Raw genomic sequence first — 23,945 nt, 5'->3', positions numbered from 1 at the left:
GATAAAAAGTACTCCATGGCCACAGTTAAATATACTGTTGGATCTTTAATGATGTGGACCTATTTTTTTTTTGCTGGAGGTCCTGGACATCTTGTTTAGATACATGGTAACATGCAAATATCAAGAGATAAACAATCAAAACCTGACCACTTCTGCTAGAAATCTTATAATGGCCCATGGTTGGATCTTTCATCAGAACAATAATCCAAAACAGACATCAAAATCAACACAAAAATGTGTCACTGAGCACAAAATAAAGCTTCTGCCATGGCCATCCCAGTCCCCTGGGGTGAACTGAAGAAAATAAGCACCAACATGGAGTTGGGAATCTGAAGGAACTGGAGAGTTTCTGTATGAAGGAATGGTCTCTGATCTCTAGTCGGGTGTTCTCCAAACTCATCAGGCATTGTAGAAGAAGAATCAGAGAATGTTATCTTGGGAAAATAAGGTTGCAAAAAGTGTGCCAATCATTATGGCCAATGTGTTTTGGAGAAAAACATTTATTTCATAATGTGATTTACCCCCCACTTTCAATTATTTTTCAATTATTTTACTTCAATGAAAGGTTCGAATTTTGCTTTTTTTTCTGAATGAAAGATTAAAAGGATAAAGAATAATGTATTTTTACAGCCATCTTTGATCATATTTATGTATATACCCATATTGTGAATCATTGATTAACTCATTAAACTGATTTAGGAACGAAAAAAATTATTGTATTTATGAGTGAATCATTGAAACCATTCAAATGTTGGATTTGGTATAAAACAGATGTTGGTAAAGTTTTTGAAAGAACACTCTTAAGCTCACTAAAACTGCATTTATTTAATGTTATACTTGCAATACCTGTTTTTACTTTTGATCAATGTAATGCATCCTTGTTGAATACGGGTATTAATTTAATGAAAAAAAAAATCTGTTCAACTTAAAACTGTTTAACAGTTTAACTCAACAAGTTTGCTTAATTCTATTAGATAAAAATGTGGATGCATGCATAAAAATTAAGTGGTTTTGAAGGGTTGAGGAAACATATGAAAATTTCCCTTGCTGAGATAAGACAAAAAAAACCCTCCACTTCATAATACAACCAAACGTGTATTAGAATGGACATGGTAATCTAGTAAAACCCGATACCGTAACTACTGTTGTGCAACAAATGTATTCACATTATTGCTTACACATCGCTCATATCTTGTGTGTACTAGAAAATGTCTTTGCGTGTGTGGGCCGTGCTAGGCTGTATTTATGTCAGTTGGATGATCTTGTGGCCTGCAGAGTGTGACAGTGAGCGGGGTGTTGGATTATTATTTGCTATCTGATTCTACATAAGCTGCATGCTGTCCCGATTGCACTGAATCCATGTAGACCAGGCGGCTTATTTGAGTGCCCAGAGCAGATTCACTGCTTCAACATACCCTCCATAACCCTCCCTCCCACACACAAAAACATAAGGGAGCCAAAGCGTGATCTAAGGGGACAGAATGGAATTGAATGTATTAGTATCACTGTTACTGTTGCGAATACTTTGGGTTAGGGACTTGATGATACCTCAAATCATGCAGTTTGTGGAGGAGAGGTGTGCTATTACTTTCTGAGCTATCAGACATTGATTTCCGCCTGGGAAATGATAACATAGGCAAAAAAAGGTCATTTATTTATAGTGAAGGAGGGATCCGAGTCATATCTGGAGACCATTATCTGTCGCCTTTGGCTAGTTGGGGTTTAAAAGACACTTATGCCGGGTTTCAGAGACAGGGCTTAGATTAAGCCAGGATTAGGCCCTAGTTCAATTAGGACATTTAAGTGGCTTTTATAAACGTGCCCTAGAGGAAAAAAACAAACATTGCTGGTGTGCATCTTTAAATATTTTAAGATATGTCAGTGCAAGCTGCTTTCAGTTAAAACAGCTCAAACGTGCATTTTAGTCTGGGAGTTTGACTGCACTGATTGGATAAGAAAAAACTTGAACTGAATTGAACTGGATGATGACACCATTGTCTTTAGTAGAGCAGCTGTTTAGCTAAATCGAAATGGTTGCCTTTTGCAACATCGGCACATATATTGATCGGAATTGAATCAACATTGAACTGACTTGAACTGAATAATGACACTATAGAGCTGATTATAGCTGATATGAACTCATTTCATAATTTAACTTCACACAGTTATTGAATTGAACTGAATCAACACTGAACTGACTTTAACAGAATAATGAATTTGAATTTGTCTCATATTTGATGAAGTTGGCATCGAATCTGTTATTTTCCTGTTTATTTCCCCGTTCTCACTCCCTGAAATCTGAAAGCATGGTCAAGTGCCTTCCGTGTCACAATGAAGACGCTAAAGGCACCTCTAGGTGTTATTATTTGACACATAGGGTGCTTTATTGATTCCAATGAGAAACCTTTGCCGTCATACACAGACGCGTTGGGCATGGGAACATTATCGTCATGAAATTATACCGTATATCGGGTTATGATTTTGCCATTATGACATGTTGGAGTGTGATTCTCAATTTAATCAGCCAGCGTAATTTTATTTACATTTATTTACACTATTTAGACACGGTTGAACATGTAACCCAACCCCATCACATTCCTAAACCTACCCATCACAAATACCTGTGACTGTACTTTTATTTGCCTGTTACGTGTTTTATATTGTTGAGAAGTGGGTAGGTTTAGGTTAGGATTAGTTGCTCCAAAATATAAAAGTACACTCTAAAAAAAAATGGTGCTATATGGCACTAAAAGTGCTATCTATATATAGCACCATTTTTTTTAGAGTGTACTTTTATATCTTAACATGTTCTGTATATGGTAGCGGTGCTATATAGCACCTCAGCCAAATAACTTTTTTTTTAAAGTGTAGCCTATAAATATGAATAAAATCATGTCTGCTTTTACAAATGCAAAGAATGAAACACTGATCTGACGCATTGGGCAAACAGCTGAAATCTATGGAGTAACCTGCTCGTCGATATAGTGACGGCTAGGGGTGCCTTCATTGTAACGCGATAGGCACTTGCATGCTTCAGATTTTGACGCCTTGGGAGTGAGAATGGTTTGCCATTACATAAAAGCTGCTTTTAAACATCTGTATTGTAAAGGCGACTGGACTTGACCGTTATATCCTATTTTGACTTGAAAAAACTACTCAGAACAACCTAACACAATCTAAGACCAGCCTAGCGCCACTTAGTAACCACAGAGCAACACTCTAGCAACCACATTAAAAACTACTTCGAACAACTTCGCATCTGTATACTGTAGCAATGCCCTGAGAACAGGTTTGCATTATAAAGCATCACTCACATTTTCTCCTGAATATGTAAAATGTTCATTTCAATATTTGCTTTCCACTCTTATTGTCGAAATTTAGTGTAAGAAAAAATCGACCTATATTTTAACGAAGAAACATCTTTGTGGTTTACTTGTTTTTTTATAAGTGAATTGCTCTTTATGTTGAAAATGTGTCACGTTTGTGTAATGAATACAGAAAGCAGCTGATCAGTGCTGTGTCATGCTGTGATCAGGCACAGCAATGCAAATCAATCATGAAGTGTAATTTAGGTAATGGTGATGAATGGAGTTTAGATGGTGGTGATGACTGCCACATAGGCCTGTCTGTGATATTGGAGCTGAAGTGGAATGAATATGTATGTGAATGAGGGGACGTTGTGGAGAGTTTAGCATAGGAACATTATTCTCCATGAGTTGGAATGTGGCAATGTTTGTATGTTGCCAAACTCGCTTCTTGTAATAATCCAATAGCCTACTTATAGAACTACACTACAGCGATTGAACCAGATGGTAAAACCGTGGTACTTTTTAGAGATGTACTGATGCAGATATGAACTGATATAATATAATATAATATAATTAGTGCTGTCATCCAAAATAAAACAACATAAAAGTTTGTGTTTACATAATATATGTGTGTGTACGGTGTATAATTATTAGGTATATTTGAATACATACACATACATGTGTAAATTTCAGAAATATTTGCATGTATATAATGTGTATATATTTATATATTATAATTTATTATATATAAATATTTTAGATAAATATTTTAAAAAATCTTAAATGTATACATGCATGTATGTGTGTGAGTGTGTATATATATATATATATATATATATATATATATATATATATATATATATATATATATATATATATATATATATATATATATATATATATATATATATACAGTACATAATATTTATACACAGTACACCCATATATTATGTAAACACAAACTGTTATTATTGATGCGATTAATCGTGATTAATCGATTTGACAGCACTAAATATAATATAATATAATGTAATATCCCTTTAAGAATCTAAATAGAGTCATTTTAAATATAGAGTTCATGTTGAATTTGTAACTACTTACAGATCTTTGTATTATGTAATGTTTCCTAATGACTTATTAATGAAAGTTATTATAAAGTGCTACCTTTTTTAAAATAATCGACACCAAACTTTTCAATAAATGTTCCTCTTAACAATTAATATTCAGCAGCTGCTGCATTCTCTACAAATCTGAAAACTGTAAATCAAACATTTGGCAATCTAGACACGTCCAAATAAAAATAATTTACTCGTCTTATGTAGGTGTCAGGATCAAGGTACAACATTAAAACCTTCCTTGTTCATCTGTAACGCTTTCTTCCACTGAGCTTTCATGTACTTGTGTACAGCAGCCTAAGGGAAAGAACAGCGTGCATTTGCCAAAGGCTGAACTGCAAAGTGGAGACCTCAAGTTCCTGTTTATTTACTGTGTCTTTTAAACATCATAATCAGGAAGACTTGGATTCTGAATTTTTATGTAAATTGCGCGTAAGCCGATTACAAGCCAGGCAGTGGCAGCACAAACAAAATTTATATTATGGACCTTCAATTTTCTGAGCAGATGAGATAAAGGCAGAATAATATTATGACAGTAATCATCATGCTGTGTTATTATGACATTATAAAGACGTTTCTCATGTCACACAAGGTAAATGACTCTCTCTTTCCCATCTTTAATTCTCTTAGTCTCATGAAAATGGGATGTCCATATGTGACTCAAATGGGTTAAAGTGAAATTTGCTGCATTGTTCAGGGTTTGTTACAGGGGTTAATGTAGTTGAGTTCCTGGTGCAGAGGTTAGCAGATATGTTCCGCCCTTCTCCATGGCTGGAAATCCATTTGTGGTCACATGATGAGTTGGTCCAGCAGAAACAGTGTGTCGCATTTGCCCTCATATAATAGACTCTTACAAGCAGAAAATTGGTGGTGTTATATATAATAAATCTATGAAAAATCATACTTATTTAGGAAAAATGCTTAAGAATTAAATGGCCATCCTACCTCATCTTCAGGTGGAAGATAATTCTACCAGTGGCCTAAATAGTAAATTATTTCTGATTAAAATGACAAAGGAATACAAATATATATATATATATATATATATATATATATATATAGTATGTGAACCACTTCCATAATCTGTGAAAATCAATTATAACTAAATAAAAAAGATCATACAAAATTCATGTTATTTTTTTATTTATTACTGTCCTGAGTGAGATGTTTTACTTAAAACAATGTTTACATATAGTCCACAAGACAAAAAAAAAGCTGAATTTATTAAAATATCCCCGTTCAAAAGTTTATGAACCATTAATTATCAATACTGTGTGTCGTTCCCTGGATGATCCATGGCTGTTTTTTTGTTTTGTGATGGTTGTTCATGAGTCCCTTGTTTGTCCTGAGCAGTTAAAATTCCCAATGTTCTTCAGAAAAATCTTCCAAGTCCTGCACATTCTTCAGTTCTCCAGCATCTTTTGCATATTTTAACCCTCTCTTGCAGTGACTGTTTGATTTTGAGATCCATCTTTTCACACTGAGGACAGTTGAGGGACTCAAACACAACTACTAAAAAAGGTTGAAAGGAAGGAAACACGATGCATTAAGAGCTGGGGGGTGAAAACTTGTTGAATTTTGAAGATCAAGGTAAATTGTACTCAATTTGTCTTCTGGGAAACATGCAAGTATCTTCTGTTGCTTTTGAAGGGCAGTACTAAATGAAAAAAAAAAAGAAGAAAAAAAAGATATTTAAACAAAAGTTTTCACCCCCGGCTCTTTCTGTTCTTCAGTATACGCTTTCGGTGGTGTACAGGGGTCAGCATGGGCACCCTGACTGTACTGCGGCTATGCAGCCCCATATGCAACAAACTGCACTGTGTATTCTGACACCTTTCTATCAGAACCATGCATTAACTTGAGCCATTTGAGCTACAGTAGCTCGCCTGTTTGATCAGACCACACAGGCCAGCCTTCGCTCCCCACATGCATCAATGAGCCTTGGCCACCCATGACCCTGCCGGTTCACCACTGTTCCTTCCTTGGACTACTTTTGATAGATACTGACCACTGCAGACCGAGAACACCCCACAAAAGCTGCAGTTTTGGAGATGCTTTTACCCAGTCATCTAGCCATCAGTTTAAAATATTTCTATTTCAAATAAATGTTCTTTTGAACTTTCTATTCATCAAAGAGTACCGAAAAGAAAAGTATCATGGTTTCCTCAAAATATTTATGCTTCTTGAGTACCAAATCAGCATATAAGAATGATTTCTGAAGGATCATGTGACACTCAAGACTGGAGTAATGTATGCTGACAATTCAGTTTTGCATCACAGGAATATATTACAAATTCAAATATATGAAAATAGAAAACAGTTATTTTCAATTGTAATAATATTGTTATTTTTGATCAAATAAATGCAGCATTGATGAGCATCAGACTCAAAAATATTGATGGTAACAGTAAAGTGACATCAGTATCGCATGTGATTTACATTTTTGTAAAATTGAAATCAAAGTTAAAATCTTTAAGAACTACATAAAAGCTTTTAACGAAATTATCAGCACATATTCATACAGTAGTTTAATCATTTATAGGACTGCCCCTATAAAACTTTTTCAATATCAAGGTGCTTTAGTTTTAGCGCTTCTACAGCAGCTTGGCTAAATTGGGTACATGGAGAGGTAGAAAAATTCATTTCCCTTTTCCTTTTCTCTCCTCTTGCCGGCACTTCACTCCATCAGCTTTCCTTTTATCCTTAAGTCATTTTCCCTTTTTCTTTCTCACTCTGTGAACGTCTGCACTCTCCATATCCACCTTCCCTCCCCACCGCAGCATCAGCTCCGAAATGGTGCAACAGTTGTATTGTCACCTAAAGCTTTTTTTGTTCCTTTTTACCTGATTTATTTTCCTGTTTTCTCTGAATGACAGAGCAGGCCTGGGATAACGCAGAGTGAAAATCAGCGGAGAGACACTGTATGCTCAGTGGTAGAGCGAACGAGGGGGAGAGGGAGAGAAAGTTTATAAGGCGCGGTTTTGGAGAAATGTAAGAAAGAAGCGAGGGAATCTGTGGTGACCAGCTGCAAGAGAGGAGATAGCAGAGAGAGGCTTTTAATTCCCAATCCCTACAGAGCCTTTGAAAATTACCAATCTTCTTATCACAGACGCAGGGCTGCTTATGCAAATTGTTGTGGAGTGGAACGTTTAAACGGAAAATTACTCGACAGCAGTTTTTTTTTTTGCCTCCTTCCCTCCCTCCCCTCCCCTCCCCCCACATCCACACTTCCACATAGAAAGCCTGTTTCCAGTCTCAGATAAGAAGATGAATTGCTCTTCGCGCTTTGAAGCACGTCAGGATTTAAAGACTCCAGCCTAGCTGTGGTCTACAACTGGTGCTCTTTCTGGCTTTGTCCAAAAAGAAGGGAAAGTATTTCAAAACAACATAGAATCTGTGCTCCAAAACGTTGGAGCCGCCTGCAGTGTCAAAAAAAAAAAAAAAAAAAAAACATTTATTGAAACGCACTCAGCAAGCAAATTCTATTCACTGTTGTTTATTTTTCCCACACTTGTTGGTTGTAGTGGTTCTGAACTGGATCTCAGACATGACAAAGCAATAGATGCGCGGGGGGTTCCAGTCTCAGACGTTGAAAGTCCAAATGACACTTTCGGCAGTTTTCCAAAATTCTTTTGAAAACAGAGCTGGGCTTCCTCCCACCGCGGCGTCTTATCAGAGCCGAAGAGCATCAGAGAGCCAGATGGGTTTTGCGAACGCCGTTCAGCCAGAACTCGAGCGCGGTGGAGAATGCGGCTCTCTCATGCTTGTCCAACTGCTCTTGACTCTAGGCCACAATTCAATTCTGTCTTTGAGAAATCATTTTATAAGCATGTCTCTGTATTGTGAAGAGAGCCTATAGAGGTCAATTGATGGCAGCGCCTTCATTTCATATTGCGGTATTGCGTCGGTGGCGAGAACCTGTTTGGAAAATTATGGTGTAATTTTTTCCTTTTATTCCATGCGGGTCCTTTTGTACCTGACGGGCCATTTGTACTGGATAATGACTGTTGATTTATTGATTTTAACAGTGGTGCGCAACCGAGAAAAAATTCTATGGATTGTTTTTGTGCAAATCTATGTGATATTACTCATAAGTATTGCTGTTGTTATTAGTCTATTAAGAGTAGCTGGATGCTATCTGAATGCATTTTCAGTTACTGTGACCATTCTCACAAGACTCTACACTCAAAAAAAAGAACTTTCACTGTTGTTAGTTTCACTCAAACCATCCTTGTTCACATTACTTAAAAACTCACATAACTGCATGAACTAAATTTAACTGAGTTGTTTCTACACTCAAAAAATGAATTGTAGGAATTACTTAAAAAAGCAGTGTCAAGTGGGTTCCACACAATTATATTGAGTAATTTGTACAAATATATATTTGTATGAACAAAAGAAATTCAACTCAGGCGCCACTCTTCTGCATAATAGTAAAAAACATTTCAGAATTTCCTCTCAATGTCCAATGTAACTGAAAAACACATAAAGAAATTTCCCTTTAATAAAATAACACAATCTCAAAATTTACTCTCCTAATGCAGTCCATTGCAAAACATGCTGGGAACTATGGATCCACTGCCCAGTTAGTTATATATATTAACGTGTGCATTTCACTCAGCAATGTTAAGTTGACTGAACAAACACTTATTAAGTAAAGCTAACAACACTCATTTTCAGCATGGTTTGCAAGGGACCAGGAGAGTAAACATAGGGATTAAAGTGTTATTTTATGTGTTTTTCAATAAAGAGAATGTTGTTAGTTAGTGCTAGTGTTTAATGTTCAGTTATATTGGACATTTAGAGGAGTTTCAGTATTTTTTTATTTTATTTTGTGGTTACCATTATGCTGAAGAGTGGCGCCTGGGTGTTTAGGCTGTGAGCACTCAATTTTTTTTTAGAATTTCTGCTCTCAAATAAATTGAGTTTGTTCAATTAGTTATTTGAATGCAATTTGTAGAGAAAATAGTTAATTTAATTAGGTAAATTAAGTCAATAAACGTCTTCACCTTATGTAATAAACTTTTATAAATTTAACGTAACATTAAGTAAACTGCACATATAAATATGAACAGTGACAAATTCAAATGTAATTTGTATTTACTCAAAGAAAGCTTTACTTGAATTTCTTTTGTTCATACAACTAAATTGTTATTTGTACAAATTTCTCAATATAGTTGCATGGAACCCTTGACACTGCTTTTTAAGTAAATCCAACAATTCATGTATATAGTAATTTCTGTATCTTGAAAGTACACGGAAGAAATTTGGTTTAGAAACAAGTTTCTCTTAGAAATTACTGGTAAATTTTACAAACAAAAGAAAAAGGAAACGGCAGGTAACACATTGAATTAAACAGGACATTTTGATGTCATACTCAGATAATCTTTGTTTTATTTAAATCTTCAGAAAATCTTTTTTTCATTGCTCATTTTTTGTTCATGTAACATTGGCATCATTTACTCACCCTCATGTTTCCAACCTGTGTGCCTTTCTTTCTTCTGTGGAACACAATATAGCAGAACACTGACACAGCATTATGCTGTAATGGAAGTGAATGGTGACAAAAATTAATAACAAATACTATATACACACACAAATGCAATACTAATCGTCTCCACCAACTGAATGAATGTGAATATATGCATATTCAAGAAATAAGATTTGAGAGCTACTACAGCAACAGGAAAGATTTTCAAGCAATAATGCATGGCTTCAGAAGACCTGGAATATAATGCATGTTGTTGTGTGAAATACCTTTTATAGTGCTTTTTAGAGTATGAAAGCCAATTGTCACCATTCACATTGTGGAAAACATCTGGTCAAACAACTTTTGTTTTAAACAGGGCAAGTTAAACAGATAATGAGTAAATTAATTTTTTGGGGTAAACTATCATTAATCGAACAGTAACATCTCAAACCTTTTTCTTCTTTCATTCTGTCTTCCACAGAGGCAGCTAAGGAGGAGGAAGTGTTATCTGCTAATCGCTGGAGTGCTGCTTCTTACTCTACTTATCATCATTATTGCAGTCTCAGCCAGAAAATGAGAGCAAGGCCACAGGTGAGCAATGTTTGTTGTGCCCAGCCTTTAATATAAATGAGAGAGGATTATATAGGGAGGACACAAATTTACAAAACAATCACCCATGGTTTTCGTTACAGTTGCACAAATATGTGTAATCCACTTGGACATCTTCACTCTGGGTTCATGAAACACTCATGTCATTGTATATATATTGCCAAAATATGGCCAAAAGTGATACTCTGAGAGGATATTGTTTTTTTATGACACTACAAGTTTGATTAAACGATCAAAGTATGAGGAAATATTTTATATTTTTTAAATACATAAAATGTTACTATGCAAAAAATAATACATAGAAAAACAAAAAGCTCACAGGAAAAAGAAAAAAATTGACTACAAGTTATTGATATTTCGTTGGTTGTCTCTTGTTTTTGCATGGATCCATAATTTCTTTGTTTAATAGCCTGGGCAAAAATTATGTCCGCACAATTTGGCATGTGTCATTTCACATAAAGTAATTGGAACAACAATGCAATATGATTACAAAACAAATGTTTAAGCTAAATTTAAAAATTAAAATACAATATTTAAACAAAAGGTGAAGATGTACATTTTCCTGCGCCGGACTCTTTTGACCACTACTGTATATAATATCACTTAATAAAAATATGTATTTTAATCATTTTTTAACAAAAAAATTTGAATAGTATATTAAACTAGTTGGTCCCTTTTTACATTTGCCTCAGCTTCAGTTTTTTTTTATTGAATCTGTATTCAAAGTCTACTGAAAGTGAGCAGAGTTGAACCCATGTGCAGTATTTATTAAATCCCAATGTGAACAGATACAAAGTAAAAAAAAAAAGACTTGGCTTGACTTGATCCATGAACGTCAACATGAACATAAACATGAAACTCACCATCAGCGGTTGCAGGAAACAAACAAAGCTAGCCAAGAAACAATGGTAACATGAGGGCTACATATAAAGACTAATGACCAGAGCTGTTGAAAAACAGAGTTACGACACTCCCATACACTTCCATTGGAACTGAGGAATGCGGAAGTAGTTCATGGAGCGACCAATAGTTCCAAACAACCAATAGTTCCAGCATTGAACCCCATTCATTTCAGTGTATCTTAAGCACACTCGCTGCCAAATGGATGAAATTACTGCATATTTTGAGATTTTATGGCATTAGTTGATCTCTCAGGAATATTGATAGAAGTGGTATTTTATGAAGCGTGTTATAGTTAATGTTCATTGTTATATAATAGATCATTAGACTCTAACTGCCGTTAGATAACCTGAGCAGTGCAACAGCTATATCCAGATACTATCGGTCATCTCTGAGATCTTTCTGCTGAATTAGTTTCTATGAAGTAGCCCATTCAAGGAAAAACGTATCTAGTTGAATTAAATTGGTTGCCCTGTTTTTTTAAACACTATTTAAAACTTTTTTTCTTTGGTTAAATTTTGTATATGCTAGAATCAATCATCGTCCTGCCTTTAATCCGATCACTTTCTCGTTTCCTCTTTTTGCTTTCCTCCGACAAAACCTTTGCTTTCTTATTTTTCTGTGCTGCTTCGGCCATGACTATAACATCCGGCAAACAAACGATAGTTGGGCTCGCACGTCCGAATTTAAGGAAGTGGTGGGGGGGGGGGGGGGTGGAAGTGACGTATATGCCGTAAAGCAGTCGAATTTTGTAGTTCTTTTTGTTCTCGGGTTACTACCTGAAACCCGAAGTTTAAAAGTACGATTAAAAACGATACAGACCCCGTCAGGCTATGACAGACGTGTCATTCAACCTATTGTAAGTCGATGTATCATCACAAGAGTCTTGAAAATATATTATGAAGGTTGAAAAGTTACCTAGTGCTGCTTTAAATATATAGGCTAATTGTAGGGAAAATCACAAAGTCTCATGAAAAACAAAAACTTCTGACTAAATTTCACAATTAATCTTTATTTAAATTGTGTCTGTGCTTTGTTTGTTATGATGAGAGGATTTGTAGATAATGGGAAGATTTGTGTAAAACGTAAACTTAAAATTCATTCAGCGTTTTGAGACTGTATAAAACTATATGGATTCTCATTCCTGGTAAATTAAACATATATGACTGGTCATTATTTTCAACAGAAATGCCCGTGATAGGCTACAACACACTGCATGAAAAGTGGGATTTTCGACCCCGTAAACGCCTGTATACTCCTGGAAATCTCCCTAATTTTCGGCAGTTTTCGACAATTTAGAGGCAGCGAACGTCGCGTTTGTCTGTGCCACAAATTGTCGTAAACGAACCATGACGTAGGTGGAGAGCCCCCCGCTGAGAGACCGCGCGGAGGTGCGACGCCTCTAATTTGCATATGAATAGCAGCGAAACCAGAGAGTCAACGGCCAGACTTGAATTTACTCACTCACTATTGGCTGAAGCCACTACATTTAAAAAAGAAAAATCCCTCGTGATTGGTTGGCAGATCACTGCAAACCAATCATTATTGGTCCCCCTGGCTCATTATAAATGTAAACCCCAATAATAATAATAAATATATAATTTATGTTGTAATAATTTGTTTCATATTAATGTTATTGTGCTATGATGTATTCATACCATCAAGGAATATATGGGAAAATTATACGGACCGTGCCGTTTATTCAAACAAGGGGCTTCATTTATAAGCATACAGCTGTTCATTCAAGAGAAAGGGCTTCATTTATAAAACACAGCGGTTTACTTAAAGAAAGAGCTTTATTGTTAAACACACAACTATGTACAGTGCAGCAGTAATGTCTCGTAATGTAATGTAGAGTTCGGCGTGCTCCAGGCTGCGAGAGCGCGGTGGCCGCACAATCCATCCAGACACCCCGTCAACAAAGCCGTCTTCCTCGTCAAACATGAGTTCAATGGTCGCGGACTTCCAAACGTCCACCTCATCCTCATCCAGCACTCTCTCGCTTCCAGCAACTGTAATACAATCCATAAAGACAATAAGCAACCTGAAAAATACTCACATTGACAAAAAACGGATCTAATATAATAAATCTTACCCTTTTTCTTCTTGATCGACTCCGAGCTAAACTTCGCAGTTTCCGCCTGCTATGTAACGTTAAGTTCAGGTTGTTTGTATCTGAAGCTCCAGCGTGTCGATTCATAATACGTCTTACAGGCAGCTGGAAAACAATTACATGAGACTGGTATTAATAAAAACAGTCACGTTAAAATTAAACAAGGAATGAGAAACACATTAGAAGTTACTTACACACAATGTCGTCATGATCAGCGGTTAAATCTGGACTCGCGGAAATCGCTCCAAGCAGATAAGAGCTCTCAGCTTCGTTATGAGGCGAGGATAGTCTGTGTAAACAAAATGTGCAGTTTTAAGCTCGGATCTATTAACGCATCCATTTCCTTATACAGCTGAATAAAAGCATATTCTTTAAATCGTAACGTTACATACCCATGCTCTGGTTCATAGCGACTGCAGTTTGCCTCAGAGTTATGAAGACGAAGACAGCCTCCTGAAAATGAGTCCAAAAAGTTCGTCGCGTCCATGCAGAGATTGAGTTGAAGACGGTGTCCTGTCATTGTTGATCACGAAAAAGGAAAGCAGCAAAAAACATAAAAAAAAGTTTAAAGCTCGTCTTCTACGCGTCATGGCCATGACCTCGACCTCGCACCTCATTGGACTAGGGCTATAATAAGGAACGCGCCCGGGGCCAAATCTCTTTATACGAAACGCGTGACTTATAATCGTTTCAACCTTCAACACGCCCTGTTTTCCGCTTCAACGCAGCAATTTTTTACGTGTGTCTTCTGTATGTGTAGACCCATGGTGTAGACACGCACATTCTGGTCGTGTAACAGGCATACACGCACAGTCGACGCACAGTTTTAACATGTTAAGAAGACACATTTGAACGTGTTTCTTAACGCGCACATTCTGTACATGTCGAAGTGTAATATTTTTTTTTAAAGCAGACTTACCTTTAGATGTAGCTTAGGCTACATACAGATTAATATAAGATATTAATTAATTGCTTAACTGACTACTGTGCTAGAGTAAAGTAGCCTAATGTTACAATGTATATTAAGTAAATGCTTAATATTATACAATTATTATAATTTATCTATATGGGTTATTGTTTGTTTTTTAAAGTTAGGCTATATATAATTTCTAAAAGTATAGGCTAATTTACACAGCACATATTTATAACTGAAAACACACACAACTTTATTCACTTTCACATAATAATGTTTTTGTAATTTGGTGTTTAGTTTGTTGTATAGTTTGTTTATACTGTTCTGTCTCTGTTTTGTTTCCAGGAACATCTGATGAGTGCTATAATAAAATGACTTCATTATATTTAAAATATGTTTTGATATTCATTTTATTTATATTATTAATATTTTATTTACCCATAAACGTGTCTTTAGGAAGCCATAAGTTATAGAGACAAGAATAACTTTTGCCATTTAAATGCCACATTCATTTACTGAGGACCCATACAGCCAATGATCATGTGTGAAAACACATACATAAATTGATCACTTAGAAATCAAAACTAAGGTTTGAGAAAGAAAGAATATGCATACAACAAAATATATTGTTTCATAGCAGCTTCAGTAACAAGTTCAAAACAAATTCTGCTGTAAACCGGCTCTAACAAGCCAATATAGTGTCAATATTCAGCTCAAGTGACTTCAGTGTTGATTCAGTTCAGTTGATTTCAGTTCAACTGTAAATTCCTCAGTTGTGCATTGTGTAGTTAGATATATGCAAAAACAACATTTTTGGAAATAGTTAAAATAGTTTTGCACAAAGTGTTGCTTTTGCAAGAGATGTCTGATGTTTTGTGTGTAGAGTTACAAGAAATGGAGCCATATATTCAGAAATTGTGTGTAAGCAATTAGATAAAACTGTAAATGAATCCAGTTTATTTTAGTTCAGGACTCATAGTCCAGGTGTTAGTAATCTGTGCTTAATCTTTGTTCCAGGCAACAATTTTTTAACTCACGATTAACTAGATTAAGGCCTACTCTTGGCATAATTTAAACCCTGTCCAGGAAACCACCTCTTGAAAATCTGCATTGATAATTCATAAAATGTGGTGTGAGCTCAATTTAAATGACAATTACAGAAAAACACAATCTGACTTAACTATAAACAAACAAACTTGTACTTTTCACATTTATGATTAATAGCCATTTAAAAAATCATTCACAGTGCAGGGTGGACAAATTAATGTTGGTATGTAAACTGTATGCTTTACTTGATTTATTTGTGTGCTTTGGTTCATTGTCTTGTTGCATCACATAACCTCTCTAAAGGTTGAAGACATGAACTGCTGTCCTGTATTTTTTTATTTTTTTTACATAACATTGGTTATTGCTAATGACATACAGAGTAATTAATCTACACTGTGAGCCCGGACAAGTTGAATCTACTTAAAAAATTGGAGCAAACTGGTTGCCCTAAAAATTTAGTAATGTGAACTAAAACGAGTACATTTAACTTAAATTTAAGTTAACATTTTAACTTAAACTTTAAACTTGTTTTAGTCAAAAAAATTCAGAACCTAGATAAAACTCCCCCTGCTGCTACTCTGATTTGCATTTGTGTAGCTCACAGCATCTTCATTTACATGATAAAGCCTCCCCTAGAATTAAGGGGAGGGGGGGTCATGGGGGGACAACTGCCAAGCAAGGCCCACGTCAATTTCAGACAATTTACGGCAGTTTTCGGTGTTGCCTGCAAATTGCCGTGCACAGTCGTAAACCTGAAGTTTCACGGCAATCTACAGTGTCACATACTGACGAAAATCCCACTTATGTACTAAGACTGGCGGAAAATGAAAAGTTGCGATTTTCTACACCGATATGGCTAGGAACTATACTTTTAATTTTCCGTCGGTCTTAGTACACGATGTAACTATACACATCACAACATGTAAATAGGAAAATGTTGGCGTTATTTTGTCACTTATTGAGCAGTAGGCTAGCTGGAGCCATTTACCTCCAGTCTTTGTGCTAAGCTAGGCTAGTGGTGGGTGCGTCAGACAGAGTTATGGCACGGAGATGAGAGAGGTATGTATGGACGGCGAATGAGCAAAAGTCCCAAAAGTCGGCGTGTTCCATTTAAAACAGTTTTAACTAAACTGATGTTAATACCAGGTGTACACATGGCCTTACACTGTAAAAAAAGAAAAGTTGACATAACTTAAAATTGTAAGGCAACTTGCTGCACAGCATTTTTGAGTTTACTCAACTTTTAAACAAAGTAGTTCACTTAACTCAATTAACTGAGTAAGTTCACATGTCTCCCCATTTAAGATCTTTTGTTCACCTGTTTAAGTTTTTATTTTTTATGTCACCATCATGGTGATTAGTGTTTTCTTTAGTTGGGCACTTTGACAACTTTTTAATGTTGAAAACATAATCAAATGCTGTCAGTTGCTCGATGATAAGAATATAATCATTGTGTAGTGGCTTAATTCACTGATTTTATGACTGAATTTAATATGAGCAATATACTATTAGCTTTTTTTGAATTGTGATTCTAGAAAAGATCAAACATGGTTTTAATCAAAATAGTGTACAATCGGTTTAAAACCTTAGTCAACTAAGCACTTTGACCACCTATGAGATTTTCTCACACAGACATCAACAATCAGCCTATGAATCTCAACAATGGTGACATGCTTCATACCGCAATGCATTCTGGGAGCCATGGATGAGTTTTGCATGATGCACCCAGAATGCATTGTTAATTGTTGCAGCTTGTATGCGTGTTAACTTGCATTTACAAATCGAATTTACAATTAAAACTAGGTTGGTCCAACAATTGTTGAAACAACTTATTTTGACCAGTTAAGCTAACTTTTTTGCATTTAATTGTCCAGTTAACTAAAACATTATCATTAGTCAAAATTTTTGTGATTTAGATTTTTTACAGTGTAGATGCTTAGAAAAAGTGGGAAGTGACAAATCTGAAGGGTTAATGGTGAAACCCAAGAAATAAAAGGGAGCAAAGCATTATTGGAAATGTGTTGGACTGATGTTGTTGGAAACAGACAGGGTGGCAGAGGGAAGAGCGTAGAGCATAATATATCAGTTTAATGATTCAGCAATGACAGAAATAACCAGAGAGCTGCTTTGCCTCTCAAATCAATAGCCCTGCACTTTATGATGCTCTAAATAATGCAATAACTGCTCCTTGACACTTATTCCTGCGAGTTGTGTTGCCAGTGCTGCCCTCACATCTTGTTTACAGACTCATTTGGGTGAAAGGGATCCTTCAATATGCATGTCAGCGGCATGAACTAACTACAGCCGTTCCGTCTACTCCGAGCTGTTGAAATTGAGAGCAATTTGAGAGCGGCCCCAACTCATTGAGTCACCAATTGCTTAAAATGAACCCTCAACAGCATGACAACAGGCTATTACTGCGTTTAAATGTGGTGACCGTTAAATATTATCTTATAGTAGAACATTTAAATCCGCATCTGACAGTCGGTTTGACAAGGGACGTGAGAATCTTCAAGCATTTTCAGACCCCAGTGGCGTCTGGACCCCTGAAGAACATCACCTCTTATCTCAGCAAATGTCTAGATAGAATGTGATTTTTGGAGGGTGAAATTTCGATTTCATTTCGTGAGATGACACCATTATTGTTGTGCTGGTGGCTGAGAAATATGTTTTTCAAATGTACCTATTTTCTTTTGCTTACTGAAGAAAAAAAAGTATAAGCTTTCAGTTTTAGTTTTTATTCTGTTATAGAAATTGTAGAGCTGTTTATTCATCATGCCACAATTTGTGGTTTGATGGTTGTCCAATTTGCAAACATATAAAGCCAGGTAGTTGATGTCTTACTGCAGTGGTTACTCCAGTTTCAGCAAGGATGCATTAAATTGGTCAAAAGACTATTCATTACAAAAACAAAAACCCATTTAAAATAAATACTGTTCTTTTGAACTTTGTATTTTTCAAAGAAAATAAAAAGTTTCTACAACAATAATAAGCAGTGCAACTTTCATGATAATAGGAAAGTTTCTTGAGCATCAAATCACATATTAGAATGATTTCTGAAGGATCATGTGACACTGCAGACTGGAATAATGGTGCTGAAATTTCAGCTTTGTAATCACATAAATATAACATATTTTATTTTTTAAATATATTTAAATATATTTGTTACTTGTAATGATATTTCACAATATTATTGTATTACTGTATTTTTGTTCAAATACATTTGTACAGCCTTGGTGAGCATATAAGATACTTTTTTCAAAAACATTAAAAAATCAACCCCAAACATTTGAATGGTGTGTAATATTTTTTAGCAGCTAACATTTTTAAACAAAATGCTGAAACTTCAGAATTCATTGAAATGTTCACTGAATGTAATTTATGCTGTCGGACAAAGAGTGGATGTAATGACATAATAATCAAGTAATGAGATGTGTCTGAAATCACCCCTATACCCTTAAATAGGGCACTATTTGAAGGGACAGCCATTTGTAGTGGTGTCTAAAACCATAGTGGACATTATTGAGTGCAGTCATTCAATCCCGCAATGCACTGCAATAACAAGTGTAGGCTATAACCGATGTATGCTAAACACCTAGAGGATACCCATAATGCACTGTAAGGGTTGCACCGAATTAATTCCTGCGTCTCACCAGAAGATGGTGCCCGCAGCTGAATCATCCATTCCTTTTCCAAAAAGCTGAAAATTGATTATTAAATTGTTTAATTAAGGTTCATACAAAGTTTCCATAACAGGTTTAAGATCAGGTTAACATTTTTTCATTACTTCTAGAGCTGCCAGTTTGCTGACTGTCAAATGATGGTTAAACAGCAAGCATAAATGCAAAAGGGGCACCGGTACACCTAGGGCCAGATTTACTAACAGCTTGCCAGCGCAAACCCTCTTTTGGCATTAAAATACTACTAGGATTTAGTCAAGATTTACTAAAAACACGCAGTGAAAAAATTCGAGCTGAATAGGTGTGGACAGGGTTATTTTTCTGGCTTACCTTATTGCATATGCATTTAGGAGTTTCCCTTTCAGAAGCAAAATGTATGAGAGGAGAGTATTTAAATTAATCATACAAGGTGATTTACAAAGGTTTATGCTCGCGAATTTACTGGTGTTTGTGCCGTTATTTACCACCCCCCGAAAAAGCACGTCATAAACTAGACACTAACTGGTAGATTGTGTTGGTCATTAGGGAAATGATCCGGCAGCGCCTGTGTTCTTTAATTTGCACGTTGTCAGTATCACACGCAGAACTTTCCACTCCCATTGGCACTTTTGTTGAATTGCGCTCTCACGCTAATTTGCCCTGTTTAGTAAATCTGGCCCCTAGTGTCCGAATTCACTAACTCGTTTTCATTCAGTAAACTATATTAGTGGACTAATGTAGTGAATATTAAATGAGTGTATAGAGGGCAATTTCGTACACAGTCATAGGGCCCTATTTTAACGATCTGAAACGCAAGTGTCAAAGCGCGAAGCGCAAGTAACTTTGTGGGCGGGTCTCGGCGCTGTTGCTATTTTCCCGGCGGGATAAATGGCTCTTGCGCCCGGCGCAAATCTAAAATGGGTTGGTCTGAAGTAGCTTCATTATTCATAGGTGTGGTTTGGGCGTAACGTGAATAAACCAATCAGAGCGTCATCCAACATTCCCTGTAAAAGCAGGTGCGCAAGTTCCATTATGGATTGCTATTATTATGGCGTATTTACCAGGCGCACGCCAGGAGCGGTTCACAGCCGAGGAGACTGATGTGCTTGTAAGAGCAGTGAAAGACAGAGAAGTTGTGTTGTATGGGGATGGGAGAAACCCACCCAAAATAGCGTCGGTTAAACAGGCGTGGGAGGAAATAGCCACAATTGTTTCATCAGCTGGCATCCCCAGGACGTCGCACCAGTGCCGCAAGTGCTACAATGACATCAGAAGACGGGGAAAGTCCAAGCTTGCCAGCATCAATCAGGCACGCCGTGAAACGGGAGGTGGATCTGCCTCTACTCAGGACCTGACGCCAGCAGAGGACATCGCTGCGTCCACCCTCACCGATTTTTTTTCCTGGTTCTTGACGGACAAACCAATTTGTTAGATGTCCTTATATACATATATGTCTTGCCAGAAGTTGCCACTATTGGGCAAACAGGTCTCCTTAATTATTAGACTACAATTAGCCATCTCATGTGTTAATATTTTTTAGTGTAACAATTTATGATTTGCAAAAATAACTGTTGCATCTGTGTAGATTACATGAGCAAAGTATATGCGCGTTGTGCACGCTATACATTATGGTCAAGCATGCGCCCTTAAAATAGCATAATGAACAACGCGCAACGCGCCACTGACTTTAGACTAGGTTTTTTCTGGTCAGTGGCGCAATTGTTTAATGGAACAGCAAAATAGCACCAGGGATTGTTTGCGCCGGAACACGCCTCCTTTTTTGCGCTGAACCGCCCAGGTAGCGCAAGTTCATTCACTAGTTTAGCGACGTTCTTCTGTGGAGGGAAAAGCGCGCTTTGCGCGGGTGCAAAATAGGAATGACACATGCGTCGGTGTACAAAGTCAATTGCGCTGGGTGCAAGATAGCGCCCATAGAATTTTACAGATAAACCACGAAAAAACACAAAAAACAAACAAAAAAAAGTCTACAATCTGAACAGATATAGTTTGCCCATTTCTGCAGCTGTTTTCCTCATTGAGATCTCTTTTCTATCTTTGTGGGCACATTTGGCATAGCAAAATATAGCAACATCTGACTAGACTAGAAATAAAACAACCTGGTCTCATTGTGAAAATGTACCTCTGGCAACGTTTTTGCAAACCGCCAAAATACGTATCAATATGTACATATCTCTGCAGTTTCAAAGTGAAATGAACACTAGAGGCAGTAAAACAGCAAGCACTTTTTATCGTTTTTTTTTTTTCCATGTAAATGAATAAATTTTGGAGTTTGCGTCACTTAATCTGCTCCATATGCTCGGCTTTTTTTATATAATAAGTTTGCTCAGTAGCTCAGCTGGTACAGATTTGTACTTGTAATAATGAAAGCTCAGGTACGAATCCCGTGAAAGACAAGTCATGATAAAAGAGCTCAAAGATGAGTTCACACAAGCTAACAAGACATGGTTACTATTGTATTTTTGTCACATTTGCTTTTGTTAACACTATCGGTTAGGTTTAGGGTTTAGTGTAGGCGTACGTTAAAAAAACAATGTCACAAAACGTCAGATTGACGCTCATCTGTTCCGGGAAAAAAAACGAAGCTTTTGGCGGCACCCAGTGGACATATCACTTTGAAACTGCAGTGATATGTACATATTGGTACGTATTTTGGGGATTGCAAACACGTTGCCAGAGGTACATTTTCGGAATGAGACCAGGCTGAAATAAAACAGGAGCTCAATCCCATTGTGTTGCTTGGTTTTTATTGCTAGTATATTTTGCCATAGATTAAATGTCAGAACTCTATTGGAATAAGATATTTGCCTTCTTCAAATTGGCTTCCTTGTATTTTTATGAATAACAACAGTCTGCTTATTGTTATATCAGCTAGGTCTTTTATGATGATTTCTGATCACATCATATCTTTATTTACAAGGTTTTGTGAATGTGTAAGTATGGAAAAACATGTAAATATACATTCTACTATACAAATATGACTTGTCTATGTTAAGATTGTACTCTTAAAGACAATTATCTTTTTAAGATAAAAGTCTAGGTTTGGCCGTGCTGTTGTATAAAGACTTTGTGACACACTCGCAAATCATCCAATGCTGTGTAAAAAGGAACCTGAATTGAATTTTCCAGCTTCTATCCGTACACAACAGGGCATCCCCCAAGCTCTTCGCTCACTTGTTTACAGCCCTTGTGTTTTGAACTTCTAGGAAAAGTGTTGCCAGATCCGCTGAAGAGAATTAATATCTGTACGGAGATGTTCATTGCTGCCATAGAAACAGAGCTCTTAGTTTCTGATGCAGATTAATTGCAGACAAAATAAGCACCAAATATACAGCGCCAACCAAACAATTCAAATGTTATAAAAAAGCAGGTATTTTTCTAAGAGCTTTTTATAATACATTTTTCATAGTATAAAAAGGACTCTCGTTCTAATACATTAATTCATTTCTGTATCATCCATTTTTTGCTTGTTTGTGTTTTTCGAATGTTCACACAGCCCACATACAAACCACAGTCTGTGTCCAACTTCATGTGGGCTGCCTCTTTTTGAACGTGGCAGAAGGGCGCAAAGCCAGCACACTTCCCCGGTTCTCCCCGGCACAGAACTGCACGGCCAGGCCAAGTCTCTGTTTGACCCTTATCATGTCTGAGACTGACCGCTGAGTGAAAGATTAGTGGGCAGGCCAGCACCTGTGTGGGCAGACACCATAACCTCCACTGAAGCAGCAGCGTGGGCTGCAGTCAAACCGTGCAGCCAGACACCGTCACAGAAAGAAGGGACATAACAGACCCAACCCACCCACCACAGGCATGCTGGGAAGAGCAGGGGGAGGTGGGCAGAATTTACCTCTGCTTATCCTTAGAAGCCTTTAATGTCTCTCTTCCATCACTGCTGCTCCTGGCTTAGTGTGTTGCCTTTGAAAATGTTGACTGTTTCAGAGGAAGAAGGTATTATGGGAGGTAGTGGTGAAGCTTTCCAAGAGGGTCATTAATATATATATATATATATATATATTAATATATTTATTAATAGTTAGCAAGGTTGAATTTGTAGCAGTTTAGCAGTTTGGGTATGATAAAGGGATGTAGAATAAGGAATTTATATGTGCCTTATAAGTATACTAATTAACAGCCAATATCCTACTAATATGTGTAGTGAGTTCGCTCAAAGGGGAAATGTGAATAATTATTCATAACTCATTAGGATTATTCATTATGATATATTTAAATAATTTAATGAGATTAACTTAATGTAGCTACATTAAGATTAAAATTACAATCAATCAATCAGTTCATCCTGTGATCACTCAGTATTGATTATTAATTAATTCTAAGAGAAGGGTATTTCTGGCCACAGAAAAATAATTCTTCCTTAGCATTTACAGCGCTTAGAGCGTGTAACAAAATCTATCATTTAAGTGACAGTTTGTTTGCAGGCAGGGAGTCAGAACCAGATATGTATTGTGCACAATCTTTTTTAACTAAATCACGAACACAACTAAACTAACAGAAATGCATACATACAAATCACACATACATGGGTAATATGGAAAGTGACAGAATGAAAAACCAGATCAGAACTATGAAAAACAGTCATTAACCATGAAAAGAACCATCAGCTTGTTATTTTCAAAGCACCTTGTTAGGAGGATTTTACTGCATATCCTAACCCTCTGATTAGTTGTCGATTTCATTGTCGTTGCAGTTGAAGCAGTTTCGTAAAGTTCCTGATTTGATGGCTTTGTGAGTCGATGGTGTTTAAGTTGCAATCGATTTCTTCTGCTTTGTCTGAC

At 36.5% G+C, this 23,945-nt stretch overlaps 1 protein-coding gene and 1 long non-coding RNA gene across 2 annotated transcripts in view; one reads left to right on the top strand and one right to left on the bottom strand.

Moving 5' to 3' along the window:
• Nucleotides 1-23,945, top strand: part of tsnare1 (T-SNARE Domain Containing 1) — a 211,620-nt gene that overhangs the window by 169,908 nt on the left and 17,767 nt on the right. The window contains exon 11 of the mRNA XM_079836826.1: nt 10,375-10,484. Coding sequence (XP_079692952.1) covers nt 10,375-10,470 — 96 coding nt within the window. The 3' untranslated portion in view covers nt 10,471-10,484. The remainder of the gene's footprint in view (nt 1-10,374; nt 10,485-23,945) is intronic.
• Nucleotides 13,276-13,796, bottom strand: LOC307138504. Its single transcript, XR_013818031.1, has 3 exons — nt 13,710-13,796; nt 13,498-13,620; nt 13,276-13,414 (listed from the first exon to the last, which is right to left on the bottom strand). It is a non-coding gene; the product is annotated as an uncharacterized lncRNA (long non-coding RNA).

The sequence above is a fragment of the Gobio gobio genome (assembly GCF_949357685.1).
Source record: "Gobio gobio genome assembly, chromosome: 15".
In the NCBI taxonomy this organism is placed as follows: domain Eukaryota; kingdom Metazoa; phylum Chordata; class Actinopteri; order Cypriniformes; family Gobionidae; genus Gobio; species Gobio gobio.
This window is presented reverse-complemented; position numbering and strand designations above follow the sequence as displayed.